The 19,172-nt window shown below is 58.6% G+C and overlaps 2 protein-coding genes across 8 annotated transcripts in view; one reads left to right on the top strand and one right to left on the bottom strand.

Moving 5' to 3' along the window:
* The first annotated feature begins 491 nt into the window (after window positions 1-491).
* Window positions 492-10,702, top strand: WASHC1 (WASH complex subunit 1). The gene is made up of 11 exons (XM_062194824.1): window positions 492-560; window positions 2,330-2,483; window positions 7,368-7,479; window positions 7,659-7,805; window positions 7,908-8,044; window positions 8,208-8,343; window positions 8,536-8,737; window positions 8,818-8,982; window positions 9,526-9,684; window positions 10,199-10,267; window positions 10,382-10,702. The coding sequence occupies exons 2-11, from the start codon at window positions 2,335-2,337 to the stop codon at window positions 10,519-10,521; spliced, it is 1,416 nt and encodes a 471-aa protein (XP_062050808.1). The 5' UTR covers window positions 492-560; window positions 2,330-2,334; the 3' UTR covers window positions 10,522-10,702.
* Window positions 10,695-19,172, bottom strand: part of DDX11 (DEAD/H-box helicase 11) — a 57,463-nt gene continuing 48,985 nt past the window's right edge. For all 7 annotated transcript variants that reach the window (XM_062194821.1, XM_062194817.1, XM_062194818.1 and 4 more), the window contains 12 exons: window positions 18,916-19,027; window positions 18,693-18,821; window positions 18,190-18,302; window positions 13,536-13,608; window positions 13,181-13,284; window positions 12,558-12,707; window positions 12,261-12,329; window positions 12,077-12,177; window positions 11,717-11,801; window positions 11,468-11,546; window positions 11,233-11,387; window positions 10,695-11,158 (listed from right to left, as the gene is read on the bottom strand). In XM_062194821.1, coding sequence (XP_062050805.1) covers window positions 11,129-11,158; window positions 11,233-11,387; window positions 11,468-11,546; window positions 11,717-11,801; window positions 12,077-12,177; window positions 12,261-12,329; window positions 12,558-12,707; window positions 13,181-13,284; window positions 13,536-13,608; window positions 18,190-18,302; window positions 18,693-18,821; window positions 18,916-19,027 — 1,200 coding nt within the window. In that variant the 3' untranslated portion in view covers window positions 10,695-11,128. The remainder of the gene's footprint in view (window positions 11,159-11,232; window positions 11,388-11,467; window positions 11,547-11,716; window positions 11,802-12,076; window positions 12,178-12,260; window positions 12,330-12,557; window positions 12,708-13,180; window positions 13,285-13,535; window positions 13,609-18,189; window positions 18,303-18,692; window positions 18,822-18,915; window positions 19,028-19,172) is intronic.

Raw genomic sequence — 19,172 nt, 5'->3', positions numbered from 1 at the left:
GAAGCTTGTATTTTAAAAGACAGCATAACTACAAATATTTACAAATAATCTGTCAGATAAAACTACTAGGGAAGGATGAATTTGCCTTATAGTAACTATAGTCAGTGCTTCTCCTACAACGCGTAAAGGATGTGAACTCTGGGTGTGGGCCGGGGGCAAACTCCCACGCAGGTAAGGGCAAGAAAATCAGCGTAGGCTAAAAGATTTATTAGAGCGGTTTCTTAGGGCAACCGGAGAGGAGCAGCGGCTCCCGGCCCAGGGCTGGGTGTGCTGCCCCAGGGCGCGTGCACACGCACACACACACACTCCCTGACGCTCGGGACACGGAGACCCCGCAGCCCACCGCGCAGGTGGACCCGGCGCCGGCCTCGCACAGTTCCTCCAGCCCACGGGCGCCCTGCGCAGGCGCAGAGGCAGGGCGGCGCTAGGACCCGGGGGCGCCGCGGCGGGAGCGCGCAGACGCGCGGCGGGGCGCGGGGGAGGAGCCAGCCCCGCGGGCCGCGCGCACGTGGGCGTGGCCGGCGGGGGAGCGCGGCCCCGCGTCCAGGGCGACGAGGCGGGTAAGGGGTCCCGAGAACTGGGGAGTGGCGCCGGCCCGGGAGACAGCCCGGACCCCGGGAGCGGCGCGCGGCTGCCCTTAGGAGGCCCCGGCGGGCCGCCCGGAGTTACGGACTGCCCGGAGCCGCGGTTCCGGCCAGGGCCCTCGGCGCTGGGCCGGGGCTCCCGCCTGCACCGGGCCCCCGCGGGGCCTGGCCGGGGCCGAGCTGCGGTGACCCCGCACTCTGCCGCCGCAGCGCAGGTTTGGAAGCCGAGGCGCGGGCCCCAGCCGCCGAGGGAGACGCGGGTGCGGTGCGTGTGCACGCCGGGGCGAGGGTCCCCGAGACGGTGCTGCTCGGGGCGGGGGAGAAGGAGCGCGGTGCAGTTCACGGTAAATACCTAACAGTCGTGGCAGAGTTTTTTAAATCTGGGGAAAAAAAAAATATTGAGCATGGCCTAGACGCAAGAAGAACACCATTTTTAAGGGATATTAATGTGTTTGTGCCATGCATTAAAAAATGATAAAAACGGATAAGCAGAAAGTATGTAAGAACCAGGGGTTACAGTCGTGGGTTTTGGAACTGAGTAGTTAGGGTTTCTGGCTGCAAACCTCCTCGGTGGAAGGCGACTCCTGAGGAATCTTAAATCAAATCCCCTGTGTCTCCTCAGCTGTCGATTGGGTCTGGGGAAGAGGTTACCCAGGATGCTTTGGAGATGAGCCCCGCAGACAGGAGAGGTGATTGGTTTACCCGCCTGGTGCTTAGATGCAGAAGTAGAAGATGACAGAGGGGCTTGTTGTGAAGGTACATAGCAGAAGAAAGGGGCCATAAGATGTTAAGATTAATTTTGATGGTTAGGGTAACGTGGCTGGAAAAGGGAACAGAGACTCATTTCCTAGAGTAATGAAAAACTGTACGAGCCACGTGATTTTAAAAGAAGAGAGGCAGGTGTTTGGCCTAGCAGATAAGAAGCCCACGTCCCTTAACCAAGAGCTCCTGGGCTTGATTCCTCGGTCGGGATCCTGCTGCCAGCTTCCTGCTAATGCAGGCTCTGGGAGGCACCAGTGATTGCTCCAGGTTCCTGCCACCTGCTTGGGAGACCAGGATGGAGTTCCCAGGCCCCAGTTTCAGCCACAGCTGGTGCCATTGTGGGTTTTGAGGGGCGTGAGCCAGTGGATGGGCGCTTGTTTCCAGTTGTCTCACCTGTCTCTGCCTGTCACATAAATAAAAAGTTAATGGAAACTATGTAAAATTAGTAATCTGTTGTATTTAATGTATCCAAAGTGGTCATTTCAGCAGGTAACCAGTACAGAAGTTTTTAATGAGATATTGCTTCTTTCCCACTGAATCTTTGACATTTGTGGTTGTAGACTTGCAGCAGAGCTCAGCTCAGCTAATCACATTCCACGTGGTGGGTAGCTGCATGTGGCTGGTGGTTGCCGTTTTGGACAGAGCAGGTCCAGGGGTGTCATTCCTGGCTCGAGGCCAGACTCCCAGCCCTGCCATTGAGTGTTCTGCAGAGTCTGGTCTCTCTCTGACCTTTTTCCTGCTGCTTCTCCAAGGGTGCTTAGGTCTTTGTTCAGGCTGTTTGTTCTGCCTAGGAGCCCCCTCTGCACCCCCTCCTGGGCCTGGCAGAGAGCCCCAGAGTCTGCGAAGAGCTTTTCCTAACTTCCTGCACCCCAGAAGGGCGGCTGGAGTGATGGCTGGGATCTCACCCCGACACCACCTTGCTGTCTCGTGAGCAGCTGTGGGCGGGTGTGGGGAAGTGCTCACGCTCTGGTTCCCGCCCACAGGCACCATGACTCCCGTGAGGACGCAGCCCGGCCTGGCCGGCCAGACCTACTCAGTGGCCCTCATCCAGCCGGACCTGCGGCGCGAGGAGGCCATCCAACAGGTGGCGGACGCCCTGCAGTACCTGCAGAAGGTCTCTAGTGATATCTTTAGCAGGTGAGTGCTGCCCACCGTCCTGAGCAGTCCCGTCCCCAGGCCCAGGAACGCACCTTCGGGGAGCAGCTCCTATGGTGATTCTTGGACCCGGGCCCAGCTGTGTTCCCTGTGCAGGAGGTGCCCAAGGCAGGAGCTCGGCCTGGAAGCTCTTTCTCAGAAGTGCCCGAGAGCTCCCTGCCTACTGTCCCGCATGTGTCCTATGGGCCCCAGTGGTGGCACTGCCTTCCTGTCTGTCTCGTGCTGACTTCCATCGAGGGGCCCTATTCCTGCACGTAGTCCTGCAGCCAGCAAACACTTGCTCAGAGCTGGTGTGCGAGGCCCTGTGCTCCTATCTTCAGGTACAGTGGTGAGTGAGGCCCTGTGCAGCTAGCGTGGAAGCCCTGCAGGAGAGAGCAGCTTCAGGGCCCAAGTGCAGGGTTAATTGTAACAGTGATGAGACCTATGGGCATTTTTTGCATTAGCCATGCACCTGTGTTGATCTGTGTGCATCACCCTGGCTACACACCATGAGGAGGCATTGTTGTTTTCTCCATTTGATAGTGAAAGAAACTAAGGCACACGATGGCAGAGCCAGGCTTCAAGTCCAGGGCTTCTGGCTCCAGATGCCATGGGATGGTCAGGGAGATGGTCAGGGGAGGGGAGGTGCTGTAGGATTCTTACTGGGAGGCCCAGCTTGGTCTGGCAGATGTGGGAAAACAATGCTGGTAGTACAGTCTAGGGGACAGAAGGGTAGGTCTGAAAGAAGAATGTTCCGGAAAGAAAGACGTGCACGCGCTGACGTGCTGAGGTGGGAGTGGCCTGCAGGGAAACCAAGGAGAGGCTTGGCGAGGTGGGCAGGGCCGTGGGCACACCACCGTTTCAGATGGAGAGCTGCAGGTGTCTGTATCTCCGCACTTGCTGGCCTACCCCTGCGCTACACTGATTTCTCATCCAGTGTTTATTGGATGGCAGTGAATGAGTGGTGCTGGCTGTGTTCTTGCGAAGGCCCCGGGTTTTGTCGTTTTGTCTGGTGCACAGGCCCCGTGTGCCTGGCCGGGAGCCGCATGAGATGGGGCTCACACTGGGCCTCACGCCCACTGACCGCTCTTCCGCCCAGAGTGAGGTGTTTCCCTGCCGTACCCAGCTGCCTCCCGTGGTCCAGGTCGCTCCCTGCGCTGCCCTGGTGGTTCTCCAGGCTTGGAGTCCACTACCCCTTCCCCATGCAGTCTCCACTTCCTGTACTGCCTGGGAGTCCTTCTCTTCCCAGAAGCCCTCCCTCGTGTGTGTGGCCATTGTCTCCAGCTGGTCTTGGTGCAAACACTATATATATATATATATACACACACACACACACACACATATATACTATAGCTCACAGGTAGGGCTGTGGAGTGGGTAAAAGTGGGGAGAGCAGGGGCCTCACTTGGCCCTGACTCACCGTTCGCACGCTGTGTAACTGGAGACTGTTCTGTGACCCCTCCCAAGTCTGCATGTTCACCTCTGTAAATGGTGATGATGGTGGTGGTATACTAAAGTGAATGAGATCGTGCCAGGGAGTTAGGCAGTGCCTGGGTGCAGCCAGCACTGTAGCCGTCCATCAGCCTCCCATCGGCGGCTACAGAAAGTAAGATCCACCACCCCCACTACCCCCCATGCTTGTTTCTGTGCTAAATGCCCCGTGGGACACAACCACAAGAGGACACAGGCCCGTAAGAGCCGTCAGCCCCAGGTGACGGCTGCCTCATGCCCGGCGCCAGGCATGAACGGCGACACAGGTCCCCCTGGAATCACGCCGCCTCACCAGGATTGCGGCTGCAGCTCCCCTTTCTCTGGGGCAAGCATGGGATTTTGGTGCACATTCCCGTCCTGGTGTTTGGCACCTTGCGGGCGGTGGCCTGGCAGTGGATGGGATGAGGAGAGGGCGGGGGGGCCATCTCCCAGTTGGGGGTTCATTGAGCAGCAACACAGGTCCTCCACATGGCTGAGTCCAGGTCCCTGGCTCCTCATCCGTCTCCCACCCTGTGCTCGCCAAGAAGCTTAGAGCCCAGAAAGGGAAAGCAGCCGGACAGGGCTGATTGTTGGCTGTGCAGGCCTCTAGGGAACTGGAGGAGCGGGGCGTAAGATTTGGTGGCATGTCTGTAGGTCAGAAGCCCCCCAAGCCAGCCTAAGCTCAGATCGAGCATCGGAGAGCAGGCTTTGGGGTCACAGGGCTCAGGAGGTGCCGGCAGGACCTACTTTTGCTCTCACTCCATCTCACTTGCTGCTTCTGGTTGGCTCTACTCACAGACAGGCCTTGCTCTGGTGGTGGCAAGGTGACGGCCAGGGGAGCCAGAGCTCACGCGGTCAGGGCCAGGGCTGGCAGGAAAGATCCTCCACGCAATGCCAGCATTCCCCCAGGAGTCACGCTCACCCCTTGCGGCCTGGCTTGGTCCTCAGGTCTGTCCCAGAACCAGTTGCTGAACCAGGGCTGTGACACACTAGGGACTTTACACCTGGGTCACATGCCTTGGCCCCGAGCCCTTGGCGTAGTCCTGGTAGAGACTGAGCCCTAGCAGACAGGGCTTCCCCAGAGGACAAGGGGCCGTGATCTGCAGGAGGAAGTGGATGCCAGAGAGGGAAGCACGCACCTGCTGCACACGGTTGGGAGTGCCTGCTGGAGGCAAGGTCGGAGACAAGGCCGGAAGGACAGAGGACACACAGGCAGGGTTAGGAAGGTGGGCGTGCAGGGTGCCCAGTGGAGTCCGGAAGTGGGCGTCACAGGCTGAGAGCCAGCCTGACTGGCCTGGAATGCGGTGCATCATGGACTCCAGGATGGGTAGCCTGGTGGGGGTGACTGTACTGGGGGTTAGTGCCACCTGTCCCCTGCACTGCAGAACAAAGTGTAAAACTTTCTATGCACCTGTGGCACTGTGGGGGGCTGTGCTGCAGCCCCTCCCCGTGCACAGGGAGATGAGTGGCAGGGTTCTTCACGAAAGAAAGAATTGAGGCGTGAGAGCAAAGTAGCAAGGTTTTATTAGGGACAGGGCATCCGTCAGAACAGAGGAACATAGATTTCCCAGTCACTCCGACTGGGGGAGAGCGAGGTTCCCTGGTAAATGGAGAGAATACCCCTGGCAGGCCAGGCAGGTGGCTCAGCAGGAGCGGAAAGAGCCGAGCACCCGAGCATGTGTGCCCTTTGTTCTGACTGAGGCTACCAAGGGAAGGGTCCACTTCGTTCCTCTTTACCTCCTCCCCCAGGACAAAGGGTTTGCTGAGTGTAAATTAGGAAGCTCCTGCCCGGTTTGGGGACCCTCCTGGCACGGGCAAAAGGGCTTCCCTAGGGTGCGTGCCTTGGAGGAAGGGTGCAGTGGTTTTACTGCTCAGTGTTATCTGGGACCACCTGGAAGGTTACAGGGTCTGGGCAGGACTCTAGTGTAAATCCCGGGCTGCCTCCAAAGTGAGCCTCCGCAGATGCCCCGGCCCCTCTCACACACAGGCTGATTCCTGACTTCCTACCTAACACTTCCACCCCCAGCACAGGATGACAGGAGCTAAAACAGGACCCCCTCCCACCCCGGCCCGAGTTCCGCTTCTCTGACCGGGAGGAAGGGGCCCTCCTTTTCCCTCCCTGGGGTGCTGCCAGCCTCCCACCTGTCAGGGAGATCTGGGCCGCTCTGGCACCTGCCTGTGCCCCAGTCCCACCACTCCAAGCAGCCCCTGCCCTGCAGGCCTCAGGACCAACTCCATGAGGTGCTGGGGGTGGTGCTGGAAGTTTCGGCCAGATTCCTGCATGTCGCTGTCAACCTGTGGAGAAATCCTGGGATTCCCTGGCCCCAGGGATGGAGGGGCCCCTCTGCCCTCCCACCTCTCCCTCTGGGTGACACTTGCTCTCTGCCTCCTTGTCTCTCCTGCCTCATGGACGTGCACTTGCTCTGACCAGGTGAACCTTAGTGATGCCTGCTCTGAATAGGGGCCGTGGTGGGCATGGCAGGGGCTGGTGCTCCAGGAGATGGGAGCTGGGGCGAGTGGGAGGGGAATCGTGGCAGGTGAGTCACGGTTACCTTTGCAGTGGGTAAAACATGGGACGGTGGGAAGCCTGAGTGAGGCTTCCATACATGAAGGGTGAGGCACAGGGCTCAGTCGTGTAGTCACTGTAGAGCGAGCCTCTGCCAGCTGCCGGGCCCCGCCCCAGGCACCAAGAATGGAGCAGGGAACAGAACCCAGCCCTGACGCCTGCAGCACACACAGGCTGGAGGTACGTCAGGTCCCACTGGGTCGGGGGTGGAGATCGTGGCAGGTGCACGTTGGGAGGCCATGGTCAGGTGGGCTTGTGAGGAGGGGACTTAGCTGAAGAAGCCAGCTGTGTGGGTGTCTGCAGGAAGTGTTTGAGTTGCTGCCAAGGCCACAGACAAGCATGCTTGGCGCGTTCAGGAGTTGCCAGGCAGTTGGTGTCTAGGGCACACTGGAGCAGGGGAGGAGCCAGACCACCAAAAGCCAGGGAAGCCGTGGCCAGGGCCTGGATTGCCTCTGCAGAGCCATTCATTATGCATAGGGGTCAGCCTTGCTGGTCACTTAGCCCCACTGAACTCAGGGGTCTGCCGCGGTCTGCCTCGGCTGGGTTGTAGGGGCCTGTGACAGCACTTGCCACCTGCCAGCAGCTGTATATGGATGGTAATTGTGGCTGTGCACACCCCTGAGACCAGAAACTCCTGAGGCAGGAGGCAGGGCCCCAAGGAAGCTAGTACAGTTCATTCCTAGACATCTGTGCTTGGAGAATCCTGGTAGCACCCCTCGGAAGCTCTACAACAGGCTTTTGAGAGGCCTGGCCCCGGGCCTGGCCTTGCAAGTCAGCTGTTAGCAGCAAGAGAGACAGGAGACTGAGGGTTTGGGTGTAGTCCCCAGCCTTTGTGACCTTGCCCTTGGCAGGATCTCCCAGCGAGTGGAGCTGAGCCGGAGCCAGCTGCAGGCCATCGGGCAGAGGGTCTCCTTGGCCCAGGCCAAGATTGAGAAGATCAAGGGCAGCAAGAAGGCCATCAAGGTAGTCTGTGCATCCCTGGGTTCTGTGGGACCGGCAGTTCCTCCATCTCCCACACTCCTGCTGTCCTGCCACACGTCGGGTTTCCCTCCTCGCGGGGTCCCCGGCACCCACTCCCACACTGCCAGCCACCCTTGGCTCTCTGGAGCCCCCCAGGCCCCAGATGCGCCCTGTATCCACAGGTGTTCTCCAGTGCCAAGTACCCAGCTCCCGAGCGGCTGCAGGAATACGGCTCCATCTTCTCGGGTGCCCAGGACCCTGGCCTGCAGGGGCGGCCCCGCCACAGGATCCAGAGCAAGCACCGCCCCCTGGATGAGCGGGCCCTGCAGGTGTCATGGCCACATACCCTGGGCAGGGAGGCTGCGGGGATGGGGTGGGGTCCATAGGACCCAGAGCTGAAATCCCCTCCTCTACCCTCTGGCCGCCCCCAGGAGAAGCTGAAATACTTCCCCGTGTGTGTGAGCACCAAGCCCGGACCTGAGGATGAAGCCGAGGAGGGGCTCGGGGGCCTTCCCAGCAACATCAGCTCTGTCAGCTCCTTGCTGCTCTTCAACACTACCGAGAACCTGTACGGCCAGGTGGCAGGGCTGTGTGGAGAGGCTGGGTGGACTGGCCGGGGCAGCTGGAGCCGAGCGCTTTCCTCCAGCCTGTGAGGCTTGGGAAGCCACAGTGGTCAGGAACACAGCCCTAGAAGGGAAGGTGCTGCTGGCCTGACACCCCTCCTCCCATAGGTACAAGAAATACGTCTTCCTTGACCCGCTGGCCGGTGCTGTAACCAAGACCCATGTGATGCTGGGGGCAGAGACAGGGGAGAAGCTGTTCGATGCGCCGCTGTCCATTAGCAAGAGAGAACAGCTGGAGCGACAGGTGGCAAGGGGCGGGGGGGGGGGGGGTGCAGGCAGGTGGTAGGGTCCCTGCAAGGAGCCGTAATCCCACCCAGCTGTGTGCTGGTGTGAGGCGGCCTCCCCTCTGCCCCAGGGTCATGATGTGGCCTGGGGCCCTGCAGCCCTGCAGCCCCGCAGCCCCATTGGCGGCTCACACACCTCACTGACCCTAAAGGTTCCGGAGAACTACTTCTATGTGCCAGACCTGGGCCAGGTGCCTGAGATCGATGTGCCTTCCTACCTGCCGGACCTGCCCGGCATCGCTGATGACCTCATGTACAGCGCTGACCTGGGCCCCGGCATTGCCCCCTCGGCCCCCGGCGCCATTCCAGAACTGCCCACCTTCCACACGGAGGTGGTGGAGCCTTTCAAGCCAGGTGAGCTAGGAGTTCTGGGGGACTCCCCGGCCCGGCAGCCTCCTTCGAGGGCCTCACGTGTTCTCAACCTTCTCTTTCAGACCTAGACAATGGGGTGCTCACAGCACCCCCACCACCCCCTCCGCCCCCGCCACCTCCCCCAGCACCTGCGGTTCTGGTCAGTGCCCCACCACCACCTCCCCAGACAGTGGCCTCCGCCGGCCAAGGTGCTGGGGTGGATGACAGCAGCAGCAGTGGGCCTCCAGGTAGGAGCAGCACTGGGCAGGGCCAGGGCACACACACACTGAGGCACCTGTTTAAATTCTGGACCCTGAAGCATCTTCTGTAGATTCAAGGGATTGTGAATTCTGCATGTTCAGAACAGCTCTCCTTTCAAATATTTTATTCAGTGGGTTCATAAAACCCTGTTTTTCAAGTGTCCTGGAGAGTTCCAGAATTCTAACCCCAGGCCTGGGAGCCTGGGCCCCCCATTCCCAATTACACCACTGGGGGAAGGGGGTTATTTAAAAAGTGAGGTCATACACTTCAGTTGTGATGTTCTGTCTCCTGGTGCATCTCCCCCATCCACAAGGCACACAGAATCCCTCGCTGGTTCATGGGTCACTGCTGAGACCCTGTCAGCCCATCAGGAACACAGCATTCGCCTTTGCAGTGGGAGAACTAGGAGGGCTGCACCCAAGGCCCTGGTGCCCGGGCAGCTGGGGACAGGAGCACCCAGGCCGCTGTGCGCACCAGGCTTCACCTTCCCGGCCTGAGTCCCTGCCTGAACAGCCTTTCCCCGCTCCCAGCGGCAGTCCAGGGAGCTCCCAAGGAAGTGGTCGACCCCTCCAGCGGCCGGGCCACCCTGCTGGAGTCCATCCGCCAAGCCGGCGGCATCGGCAAGGCCAAGCTGCGCAGCGTCAAGGAGCGCAAGCTGGAGAAGAAGAAACAGAAGGAGCGGGAGCAAGGTGAGGGCCCCCCCAACATCCACCTCTGCTCTGCCTGCACAGTGGGCTTCCCCCTAGGTTGGGCACCTGCAAGACAGCCAAAGCTTGAGCTCAAAGAGGAAAGCTACAGGGGCTCGTCGTGAGTATCCCTGGGCCAGGGATACCCTGAGACGGACTGAGCTCCCCCTCAAGTTCTAAGTCCTGAAAGCCCTCTGGAGGCTGCAGCTGATGAGATGGAGACCCGGGCAGAGAGCAGCAAAGCCCCTGTGGTCAGCGGCCCGAGCTCTGCTCCCAGCTCTCCTGGTGGCCCCAGGCAAACACCTAAGCTCTCTGGCCAGATTTCCTGCAGGGCTGCTCACACTGATGGCTGAGATTGCAACTTGTGAACACTGCCCACGTTCTTGCCAGTGCTGGGTCTACAGAGGCACCGAGAGCATGTGGTGAACAGGTGGCGGTGGATGGGGCCGTGTGCAGCTAAGCCAGGGACTTCCTGCCTGGCTCCTCCACCTCCCTCACTGTGGCTTTTCTGTTGCAGTGAGAGCCACGAGCCAGAGTGGGGACCTGATGTCGGATCTCTTCAATAAGCTGGTCATGAGACGCAAAGGTCAGAGGCCCTGGGCAGGGGGATGCTTGCATCCTCCACGGTCCTCCCCTAAGTTCCCAGGGGCTGAGAACAGGGGCCTGGCCCACCTCCCTCACTCAGCCTTTTCCCTTGCAGGCATATCTGGGAAAGGACCTGGGACAGGGGCCAGCGAGGGGCCTGGAGGAGCCTTCGCCCGAATGTCTGACTCCATTCCTCCCCTGCCTCCTCCCCAGCAGCCAGCGGGAGAGGACGACGAAGATGACTGGGAGTCTTAGGGGGCCCAACCTCAGATGGAAGCAGGTTCTCGGTCCCCTGAGCCAAGAAAGGTGAGGACTGTGGTGGCTCTGTGCCTGAGTCCTCTTCAAAGGCAGGGCTGCAGGGGAGGTGCCTCCTCCCCGTCCTAGAGCCGAGAGGAGCCAGCAGCCGCGGAAATAAAGTGCAAGAACTGAGTGCAAACCAGGAGCACACATTTTATTAAGGAACCGCAGCTGTGGAGGACATAGACAGAAACACCGCAGTATCTCCCTGCAGCCCGAGGCCCTCTCTCCGGGCTCAGGATAGAAGGCGTCTCAGCATTTGCTCTGGTGCTGGGAAGAGCACAAGGCTGTGGGGGCAGGGGCCACCATCTGGCTGCCAGAGGCTGCAAACACCTTTAATTCAAGGTCCCACAGCCTCCTGCAGACAGGCAGAGGCCTGACTTGGCCTTGCTGAATGGGGAGAAAGTCTGCTCCAGGGACAGTCCCAGCACAGCCAGGAGCCACCTGTTCTAGCGGCTTCTCTGGCTAAGCCTGGACCTGGGGTTCTAGCAGAGCTGTTCTGGGCGCCCTTTCCAGCTTCTGGGACAGGATCCCTGGCTTCACAGCACCAAGCGTGCAGCCAGCGTCAGGGAAGGCCAGCCTTCTCCCGATGGAACTGGAGAGACAGGGAAAGGAATGAGAAACTGCCTCAGAATTGGGCAGCTCAGGGACCCGCGAGGCAGGACTGACCTTCCGCACGGCAGCAAAGGCAGGACCAAAGGCAGCTTTGACCTCCACACGGTCTCGGATCCAGGCCGGCAGCTTGGCCAGGACAGAAGGACGGGCATACCGCTGGTCCAGGAGCACTATGCTGGCAAAGTCCCGCTGGTGCCTGATGGCCCTGCCTGGACAAGAGCAGAGTGGGGATGATGCAGGGCAGGCCCTCCTCCAAGCACCTGTCCACCTGTAGCAGTCGTGGGCTCACCTATGGACTGGTTGACGGCCTTCATACACAGGTTCTCCACCAGAGCCTTCCCTGGGAGGGCCTGACCTGGGGCTCTGGGCTGCAAAGTAAGGATAAATTCATCACAGCTCTCCCTGGGGACAGGTCAGGCAACACTGGAGATCACGAGGTGTGGAGGTACAGCCCTCACGGCAGGCCATGCCAGCGTGCGGCTGGGCTGACAAGTCTTCCTCCCCAGCCCGTTCCCTAGTGATCACTGGGGGCACTCACGAGGGTCTGGTCCAGGTAGGCCATCTTCTCCTGTAGCTCTGGGGACTTGATGTTGGGGTACGGCATGCCCACCATCACCACACACCTGGGGGGGGACACACACCATCTACTGCCATGCTTGCCCACCCCAGACATCTACCTGTACCTGCCACCTGGAAAAGGGTTTTTATGGGCTAAGAGACCCAGCCACGGACTACATCCTGATAAAGTTACAGGGTGCCCAAGTTCCCACCCACTCCAGAGGGCCACAGTCAGATTTGCTGAAACAGATCCCACAGGTGACATGAGTCCGTAGCCATGCCTGCTGTCTAGGGAGAGTGGCTGGGTATCACGCCCCAGGAGTTGAGAACTGCCACTCACCTGCCGAGGTCATCAGAGAAGTTGATCCCCTCGCTCATCTTCCCTCCAACCACAGAGAGGAGCACGGCCCCGGTCAGCACGCCTCCTGCCTGGCTGCAGCACTGTGCGACACAGCCAGCCCCACAGACTGAGCCCAAGCCTGGCTGCCAACCCCACCCTCGCCCCTGCTCTCTGGGCCTCTCACCTGAATGCACTTGGAATATTCCAGCAGCACCTGCTCCACCTGGCTTGCTCTCTTGGGTTCTTGAAATATCTGGAGATACAGAGAGCACCACCCAGAACAGGTTCAGAATGCTGGGTCTCAGCTCTGTCCTTAGCCCTGCACTCTCGGGCCTGGGCACTGGAGAACCACTGTCAGGCGTGGGAATGGTGGGGAGGGAACTAGGATGAGCCAGCCAACCATCCTGACAGGAGCAGCAGGGGAACCCCAGGGGAAGCTCTGGGGGAAACCAAGTCTTCCCAAGAGAGAAGGACCACTCACCTTCTTCCTGATGGCCAGGCGGGCCAACAGGCCACTCTTGTCCCAGTGGGTGTGGACCTGACGCTGGTACTCGTAGGAGGGGAAGAAACAGACCAGCCCTCCAGGGACCACATTGCACAGGTTACAGAGAATGCGACCTGCCTCATCCATCTAAGGCAGGCAGACAAGGGCCCCATGGAGCAACCCCTGCAGCCACCACAAGGGCTGCCTCAGCTTGGGGCACCAAGCCAAGGACAGAGACCCACAGCGTGAGGAGGGCTTGGAAGAGGATGATGGCCAGGTAGGTGCCCCGGGCAGGGGTCAGGGAATGGGAGGTGCCGTCCTCCTGCCCATGGGTGAGGCTCGCTAGTGGTGCTGGTCCTTCCCCAGCTCCCAGTGGGCACCCTGCACGACAGTCAGGCCCTGCTCCCCTTGTTGGAGGCAGAGACCCCTGCCTGAGGCATGGGCTGGCACAGGGCTCAGGAACCACAAGAGGAGAGCACCTTTCTTGTGGACCTCATCCTAAAGGGATGCTGGGGGTTTTAATATGGCTTATTTAGGGATGAGGAAGGAAGCTCAGCCCAGCCCGACTGCCCCACCAAGAGCTCTGTCCTGCCCCAGCAAAGCCAGGAAGAGGCACTGACCGTCTGAGGCAGCTCTCTTTTCTGGTACGTGAAATCCAGCTGCTGGCCAGAGGGTCCCGTGCAGATGACCAGGGGCAGGATGTTGTCTGGAGGGATCACGTGACCTGGAGAGACCCAGGGAGGGCTGAAGCACGCAAACACAGATGCTCTGGCAGCTCCAGTCCAGCCAGGGCCGCCCTTACCCAGGTGGGAGGAGCGGCCTGCCCCATGGCTGCAGGCAACGCAGCGCTCGTGAGCTATGGGCAAGGCTGCCAGCCCCTGGGCCTGGTGCCAGCCTGTGGTCGAAGCAAGACAACAGGGGCTGGAACACAGACGCTCAGCTTGGCCCACCCCACCCCTGGACACAGGTCCTCACCACAGGAAAACTCCACCACTCGCTCAGCCTGTACCCCAGCACATGCCAGCAGCTGCTCCCGGAAGTCAGACACCTGCAGGCCACAAGGTCAAGGCTCTGTGACCTCCCAGAGGTCTGAGGACAAGACTTCAGGCGTGGGGTGGGGTGGAGAAGCCTCGGCAGGGACAGGAGGGATGGGCTGGGAGGCAGGAAATCCACAGGAACACGGATGGGAGGTCAAAGAAAAGGCTATCACAGCAGCAGAGGACCAGTGTGGCCCACACCTCCGCCCTGCCCTGCCTCACAGTCACCTGACCTGCGTGAGCACCTGCTTGGCACACCTGCATCCCATAATGCCCGGGAAAGAGTCGTGGCCCACCCTCCATTCCAGCTCCCTGCTAATGTGCATCAGGGAGGGGGCACATGGTGGCCTAAGTACTTGGGTCCCTGCCACCCATGTGGGAGACCTGGACTGAAATCCAGGCTCCTGGCTTTGGCCTGGTTCAGCTGCAGCTGTTGCAGGCATTCTGGAGGCCAAAGCCAGGAGCCTGGAACTCGATCTGAGTACTGAGCCATCCCACTGCAGCCCAGTGTGTGCATTAGCAGGAAGCTGGATGGAAGTGGAGCCTGGACTTGACCCACAGGACTCTGATATGCGACAGGCACATCCCAAGCAGAGACCTAAATGCTCACCATCTGCCCGGGTGGTTTACCTTTTGAACACACAAGTGCTTACATAATTAAATTTAAAAATTACATCTGTGAGGAATGAAGCAAACTAGAACTCAAGAAAACAAAATCTCAGCTACCTATCAGGCTAACAGTTAGTTGCACACAGAGAAAAGCCTGGCTTCAAGTCCTTGACGACTGCACATCCTCAGTGGAGTAAGTTCTAAGAGCAAGAAGTAAATGCAAAGAAATGGAACTCCACGCTGGAGGTGGTTTTAAGAAGTTACTACTAGATGACAACTTTGAAACCAGGTAAGTAGGGGCCGGCGCTGTGGCTCAGCGGGTTAACACCCTGGCCTGAAGCACCGACATCCCCATATGGATGCTGGTTCTGGTCCTGGCTGCTCCTCTTCCGATCCAGCTCTCTGCTATGGCCTGGGATAGCAGTAGAAGATGGCCCAAGTCCTTGGGCCCCTGCACCCACGTGAGAGACCCGGAAGAAGCTCCTAGCTTCGGATCGGCGCGGTTCTAGCCATTGTGGCCAACTGGGAAGTGAACCATCAGATAGAAGACCTCTCTCTCTCTCTGCCTCTCCTCTCTCTGTGTAACTCTTTCAAATTAAAAAAAAAAAAAAAAAAACTAGGTTAAGATTTAAGTATATTATGGGATGTAGTAAAAAAGTTATGCAACAAAACACACATTCCTCGTAAGAGACACAAACGCTTGGTCAAATGAGTGAATTCTATGATTCTGACTTGGAAAAGCCAATACGGGCTCATGACTGCTAGGAACCTATTTTGTGGATCTACTGAAAAGCCTTCTTCACAACGATATACAGGAGCACCACAAGCACCCAATGCCCAAATCCTGGTTTCTAAGTCTCTTTCCCATTAAGGGAAGCAAAGGGCACCTTGGACAAATGATTCCAGCTCTGGGACAGGAGGGAGTGAGGACTCCTCAAAAGGTTCATGGAAAGTAAGTATTATGAAAACTCTACGCATGGATTTCAAAAGTTTTGCACCAAAATAAATACATCTTTTTTAAAGGAAGAGACAGGGCCGGTGACGTGGCTCAACAGGCTAATCCTCTGCCTAGCTGCGCCGGCACACTGGGTTCTAGTCCCGGTCGGGGCACCGGATTCTGTCCCAGTAACTCCTCTTCCAGGCCAGCTCTCTGCTGTGGCCCTGGAGTGCAGTGGAGGATGGCCCAAGTGCTTGGGCCCTGCACCCCATGGGAGACCAGGAGAAGGCACCTGGCTCCCGGCTTTGGATCAGTGCGGTACGGTGGCCATTGGAGGGTGAACCAACGGTAAAGGAAGACCTTTCTCTCTCTCTTTCTTTTCTCTCTCTCTCACTGTCCACTCTGCCTGTCAAAAAAAAATAAAGGAAGAGACAGATCTTTAATCCACTGGTTCACTCCCCAGATGGCCTCAGGAGCTGGTGCTGAGCCAGGCCAAAGCTTGGAGCTTCATCAGGTCTCCCATCGTCCACGGCTTTCCCAGGCCGTTAGCAGGGAGGGGGATGAGAAGGGGGACAGCCAGGACTCAACAGCCCTCACACAGAACGCAGCTTCAGCTGCTGCACCACAATACCAGCCCCAAAACACATATTTTAATTCTATTTTTTCACAAACCATTGAAGCATCCTCAGCCTGAAGCATTCTGTTATGCAGAGAGCAAGACCTGATGCGGTCATGTCGAAAGAACCAATGGCAGCATGAAGGCTGCCCCAGCTGGCTTTGAGACAGTAACGAGGGGCTGGCGTTGTGGCACAGTGGGTGAGGCTACTGCTTGCAATGCCTGCACCCCAAACTGGATGCTGCTCTTTCCAACCTAGCTCCCCGCTGATGCACCTGGGAAAGCAGCCAGTGATGGCCCAAGTACATGGGCTCCTCCACCCACATGGGAGACTTGGATAGATTTCCAGGCTCCTGGCTCCTTGCTTTGGCCTGGCCCAGCCCAGCCATTGTGGCCATTTGGGGACTGAACCAATACATAGAAGAGGGTGGTGCGTGAGTGGGTCTGTAACTCTACCTTCCAAATAAACTTTTTTTAAAAATGACTTTAAACAACTTTAGTACACTGAATGAACAAAAATCTCTGCCCATTTTTCTTTCTTGAGTACAGATTGCAAACAGAACAGGTGCTGAGGCCAGTCCAACAGGCCCCGGTGGCTGGAGTCAGAGGTGTGGACCAGCCCTGCGCCGCAAGGAGGTATCCTGAGAAAAGCCGCACTGCACAGACTGGTTTGTGGTTAGCACAGTACTGCTGAGAACAGGGGAGCTGGGGCCGGCGCCGAGGCTCACTTGGCTAATCCTCTGCCTGTCGCACTGGCATCCCATATGGCGCCGGGTTCTGTTCCCAGTTGCTCCTCTTCCAGTCCAGCTCTGCTGTGGCCCAAGTGCTTGGGCCCTGCACCCACGTGGGAGACCAGGAGGAAGCACCTGGCTCCCGCGCAGCACCGGCCGTGGCGGCCATTTTGGGGGGTGAACCAATGGAAGGAAGACCTTTCTCTCTGTCTCTCTCACTAACTCTGCCTGTCAAATTAAAAAAAAAAAAAAAACCACACACAGGGAAGCTAGCAGTTCGGATGCCCAGAGTGCATGGGGCTCCACCGCGGGCTGTGGCTCCTAACCCAGCTTCCAGCTGATGCAGACACCACGAGGCAGCAGATGGCTCAAGCAGTTGGGCTCCCACCGCCATGTGGAGACCTGGACTAAGCCCCTGCTCCCGGCTTTTAGCTACTGTGGAAATCTGAGGAGTAAACCAGCAAATGGCATCTCTGTGTCTATTCCTCTCAAGTGCAGGGCTGGTGTTGTAGCGTATCAGATTAAGCTGCTGGATCCCACATGGACACTGGTTCGAGTCCCAGCTGCTCCACTTCCAATCCGGCTCCCTGCTAATGCAGCCAGGAGCAGCAGAAGATGGCCCAATTCCTTAGGCCCCTGCACCCACGTGGGAGACCCAGAAGAAGCTCCTGGCTCCTGATTTTGGATCAGCCCAGCTCCAGCATTGTGGCCATTTAGGGGTGACCAGCAGATGGAAGATTTCTGTCTCTCCCTCTCTAATTCTGCCTTTCAAATGAATAAATAAATCTATAAAAATAAAAAGACAAATACTGGCCAGCGCCGCGGCTCACTAGGCTAATCCTCCGCCTTGCAGCGCCGGCACACCGGGTTCTAGTCCCGGTCGGGGCACCGGATTCTGTCCCGGTTGCCCCTCTTCCAGGCCAGCTCTCTGCTGTGGCCAGGGAGTGCAGTGGAGGATGGCCCAAGTGCTTGGGCCCTGCACCCCATGGGAGACCAGGATAAGCACCTGGCTCCTGCCATCAGAACAGCGCAGTGCGCTGGCCGCAGCGCACCTACTGCAGCGGCCATTGGAGGGTGAACCAGCGGCAAAAGGAAGACCTTTCTCTCTGTCTCTCTCTCACTGTCCACTCTGCCTGTCAAAAAAAAAAAAAAAAAAAAAAAATACTTGTGACATTCTATGGCTGAGTGAAAAAAAGCAAATTTTCACAGCATGCAGAGATAGTACCATTTTTAAAATACGTATGCACCTAAGTAAAAATTACACCTAGTATATTATTACAATGACATACACCAAAATCAATTTTTGAGGGTAGAATTTTTTTTCCTGTTTTTGCTTGTCTCTGCTTTCTACAATGAAAACATTTTTCTAAAAAAAAAGAAAGTGTATATATGCATATTTATAAAAATTCAATTTTCAAAAAGGTGCAGAGGCACAGAGCACCTACAGCAAAGTCTGAAGCTCTCCCTGGACCTGGCTGTAGAAACACTGGAGGGCGCAGCGCCCTGGGCCCCACACTGGCCCACAGGCCCAGGGAGCCAGATGACACAACACTGCCACCTTGTGGACGCTGCAGGGCCTGCTCAAGTTGACCACCTCCCGATTTGGGGCCCACGAAGGGATAGGGCCTGACTGTGCATCCACCCCCGGCCCAGCTCCCACCCCACACAGGGCACAGGTGGCCGGGACACGTGTCCTTACCGGCTGCATGGTGCCCCCCGCGATGACCACAGCCCGGCATTCCTTCACCACCTGGGCGAAGTGTGCAGCTGGGTTGAGTAGCAAGAACTTGAGGCTGCTCTGACTGAGGCTGCCTGGGAAAAGGACAGATACATGGGGAAGGGGCCGGGTGCAGGCCCCCAAATCCTTCCACCAGGCAGAGTCTGTGGAGGAGGCACTGCTCTCGCAAGCGCCTCCTGTCGCTCTCCAGTGCTGTCCCCCTGCTTCCCACAGGAGGGAGCTGAGGTCCAGAGCTGGAGACAGGTCCCACAGGCGATGCGCCAAGACTCAGAGTACAGACACCTCCCTTTGGCCCCAGGGCTCCTCTAGGAGCCTGACCGTCTCCACTGCCTTCCCCAGGCCCCAGAAGCCAGGTCCCTGGCCCAGGGAGGTGCCGGGGCAGCAGCAAGGGCTCATCACCTTGGCTCCAGGCCCAGGCTGCTCCTTCATGGGCACAGTGCCACGCCAGGCCGGCACCCGATTACCTTGGCGGCTCACGATGACCCTGCCATCCTGGTTGGCTGTGGTGAGGGCTGCGAGGAAGCCTTCAATGTGCATGAGCGGGGAGGCCGGCCGCGGCGCCCCAGCCGGGTCCTCCTCAGTGGCTGCAGGAGCTGTGCGTTGGGAGTGGCAGGGGGGCCCCTGAAGTCAGGTCCGCGTTCCTGCCCAGGCCCAGAGCCCAGCTTCCCGCCCATCCTCCCGACTCACGGTCAGGCGTCCCGGGCTGCAGGCTCTGCAGGAAGCTCTGGAACCCTGCCAGCCTGCGCTGCTCCCGGGAAGACGGGAGGACGGCCCCGTAGCGCTCTGTGAAGCCGAAGAGCTGGGCCGGGGTGAGAAAGACGAGGAGTGTGAGGAACAAGAACAGAGAGGGGGGATGGCCCAGAGGCTTCCAGGCCCACCCTACCCCCAACAGCAAAGCAGGCCCCACCACAGAAAACCAAGGGCAACCTGGCATCTCCTGGAGA

The sequence above is a fragment of the Lepus europaeus genome, chromosome 6, assembly GCF_033115175.1.
Source record: "Lepus europaeus isolate LE1 chromosome 6, mLepTim1.pri, whole genome shotgun sequence".
NCBI classification, from domain to species: Eukaryota; Metazoa; Chordata; class Mammalia; order Lagomorpha; family Leporidae; genus Lepus; species Lepus europaeus.
This window is presented reverse-complemented; position numbering and strand designations above follow the sequence as displayed.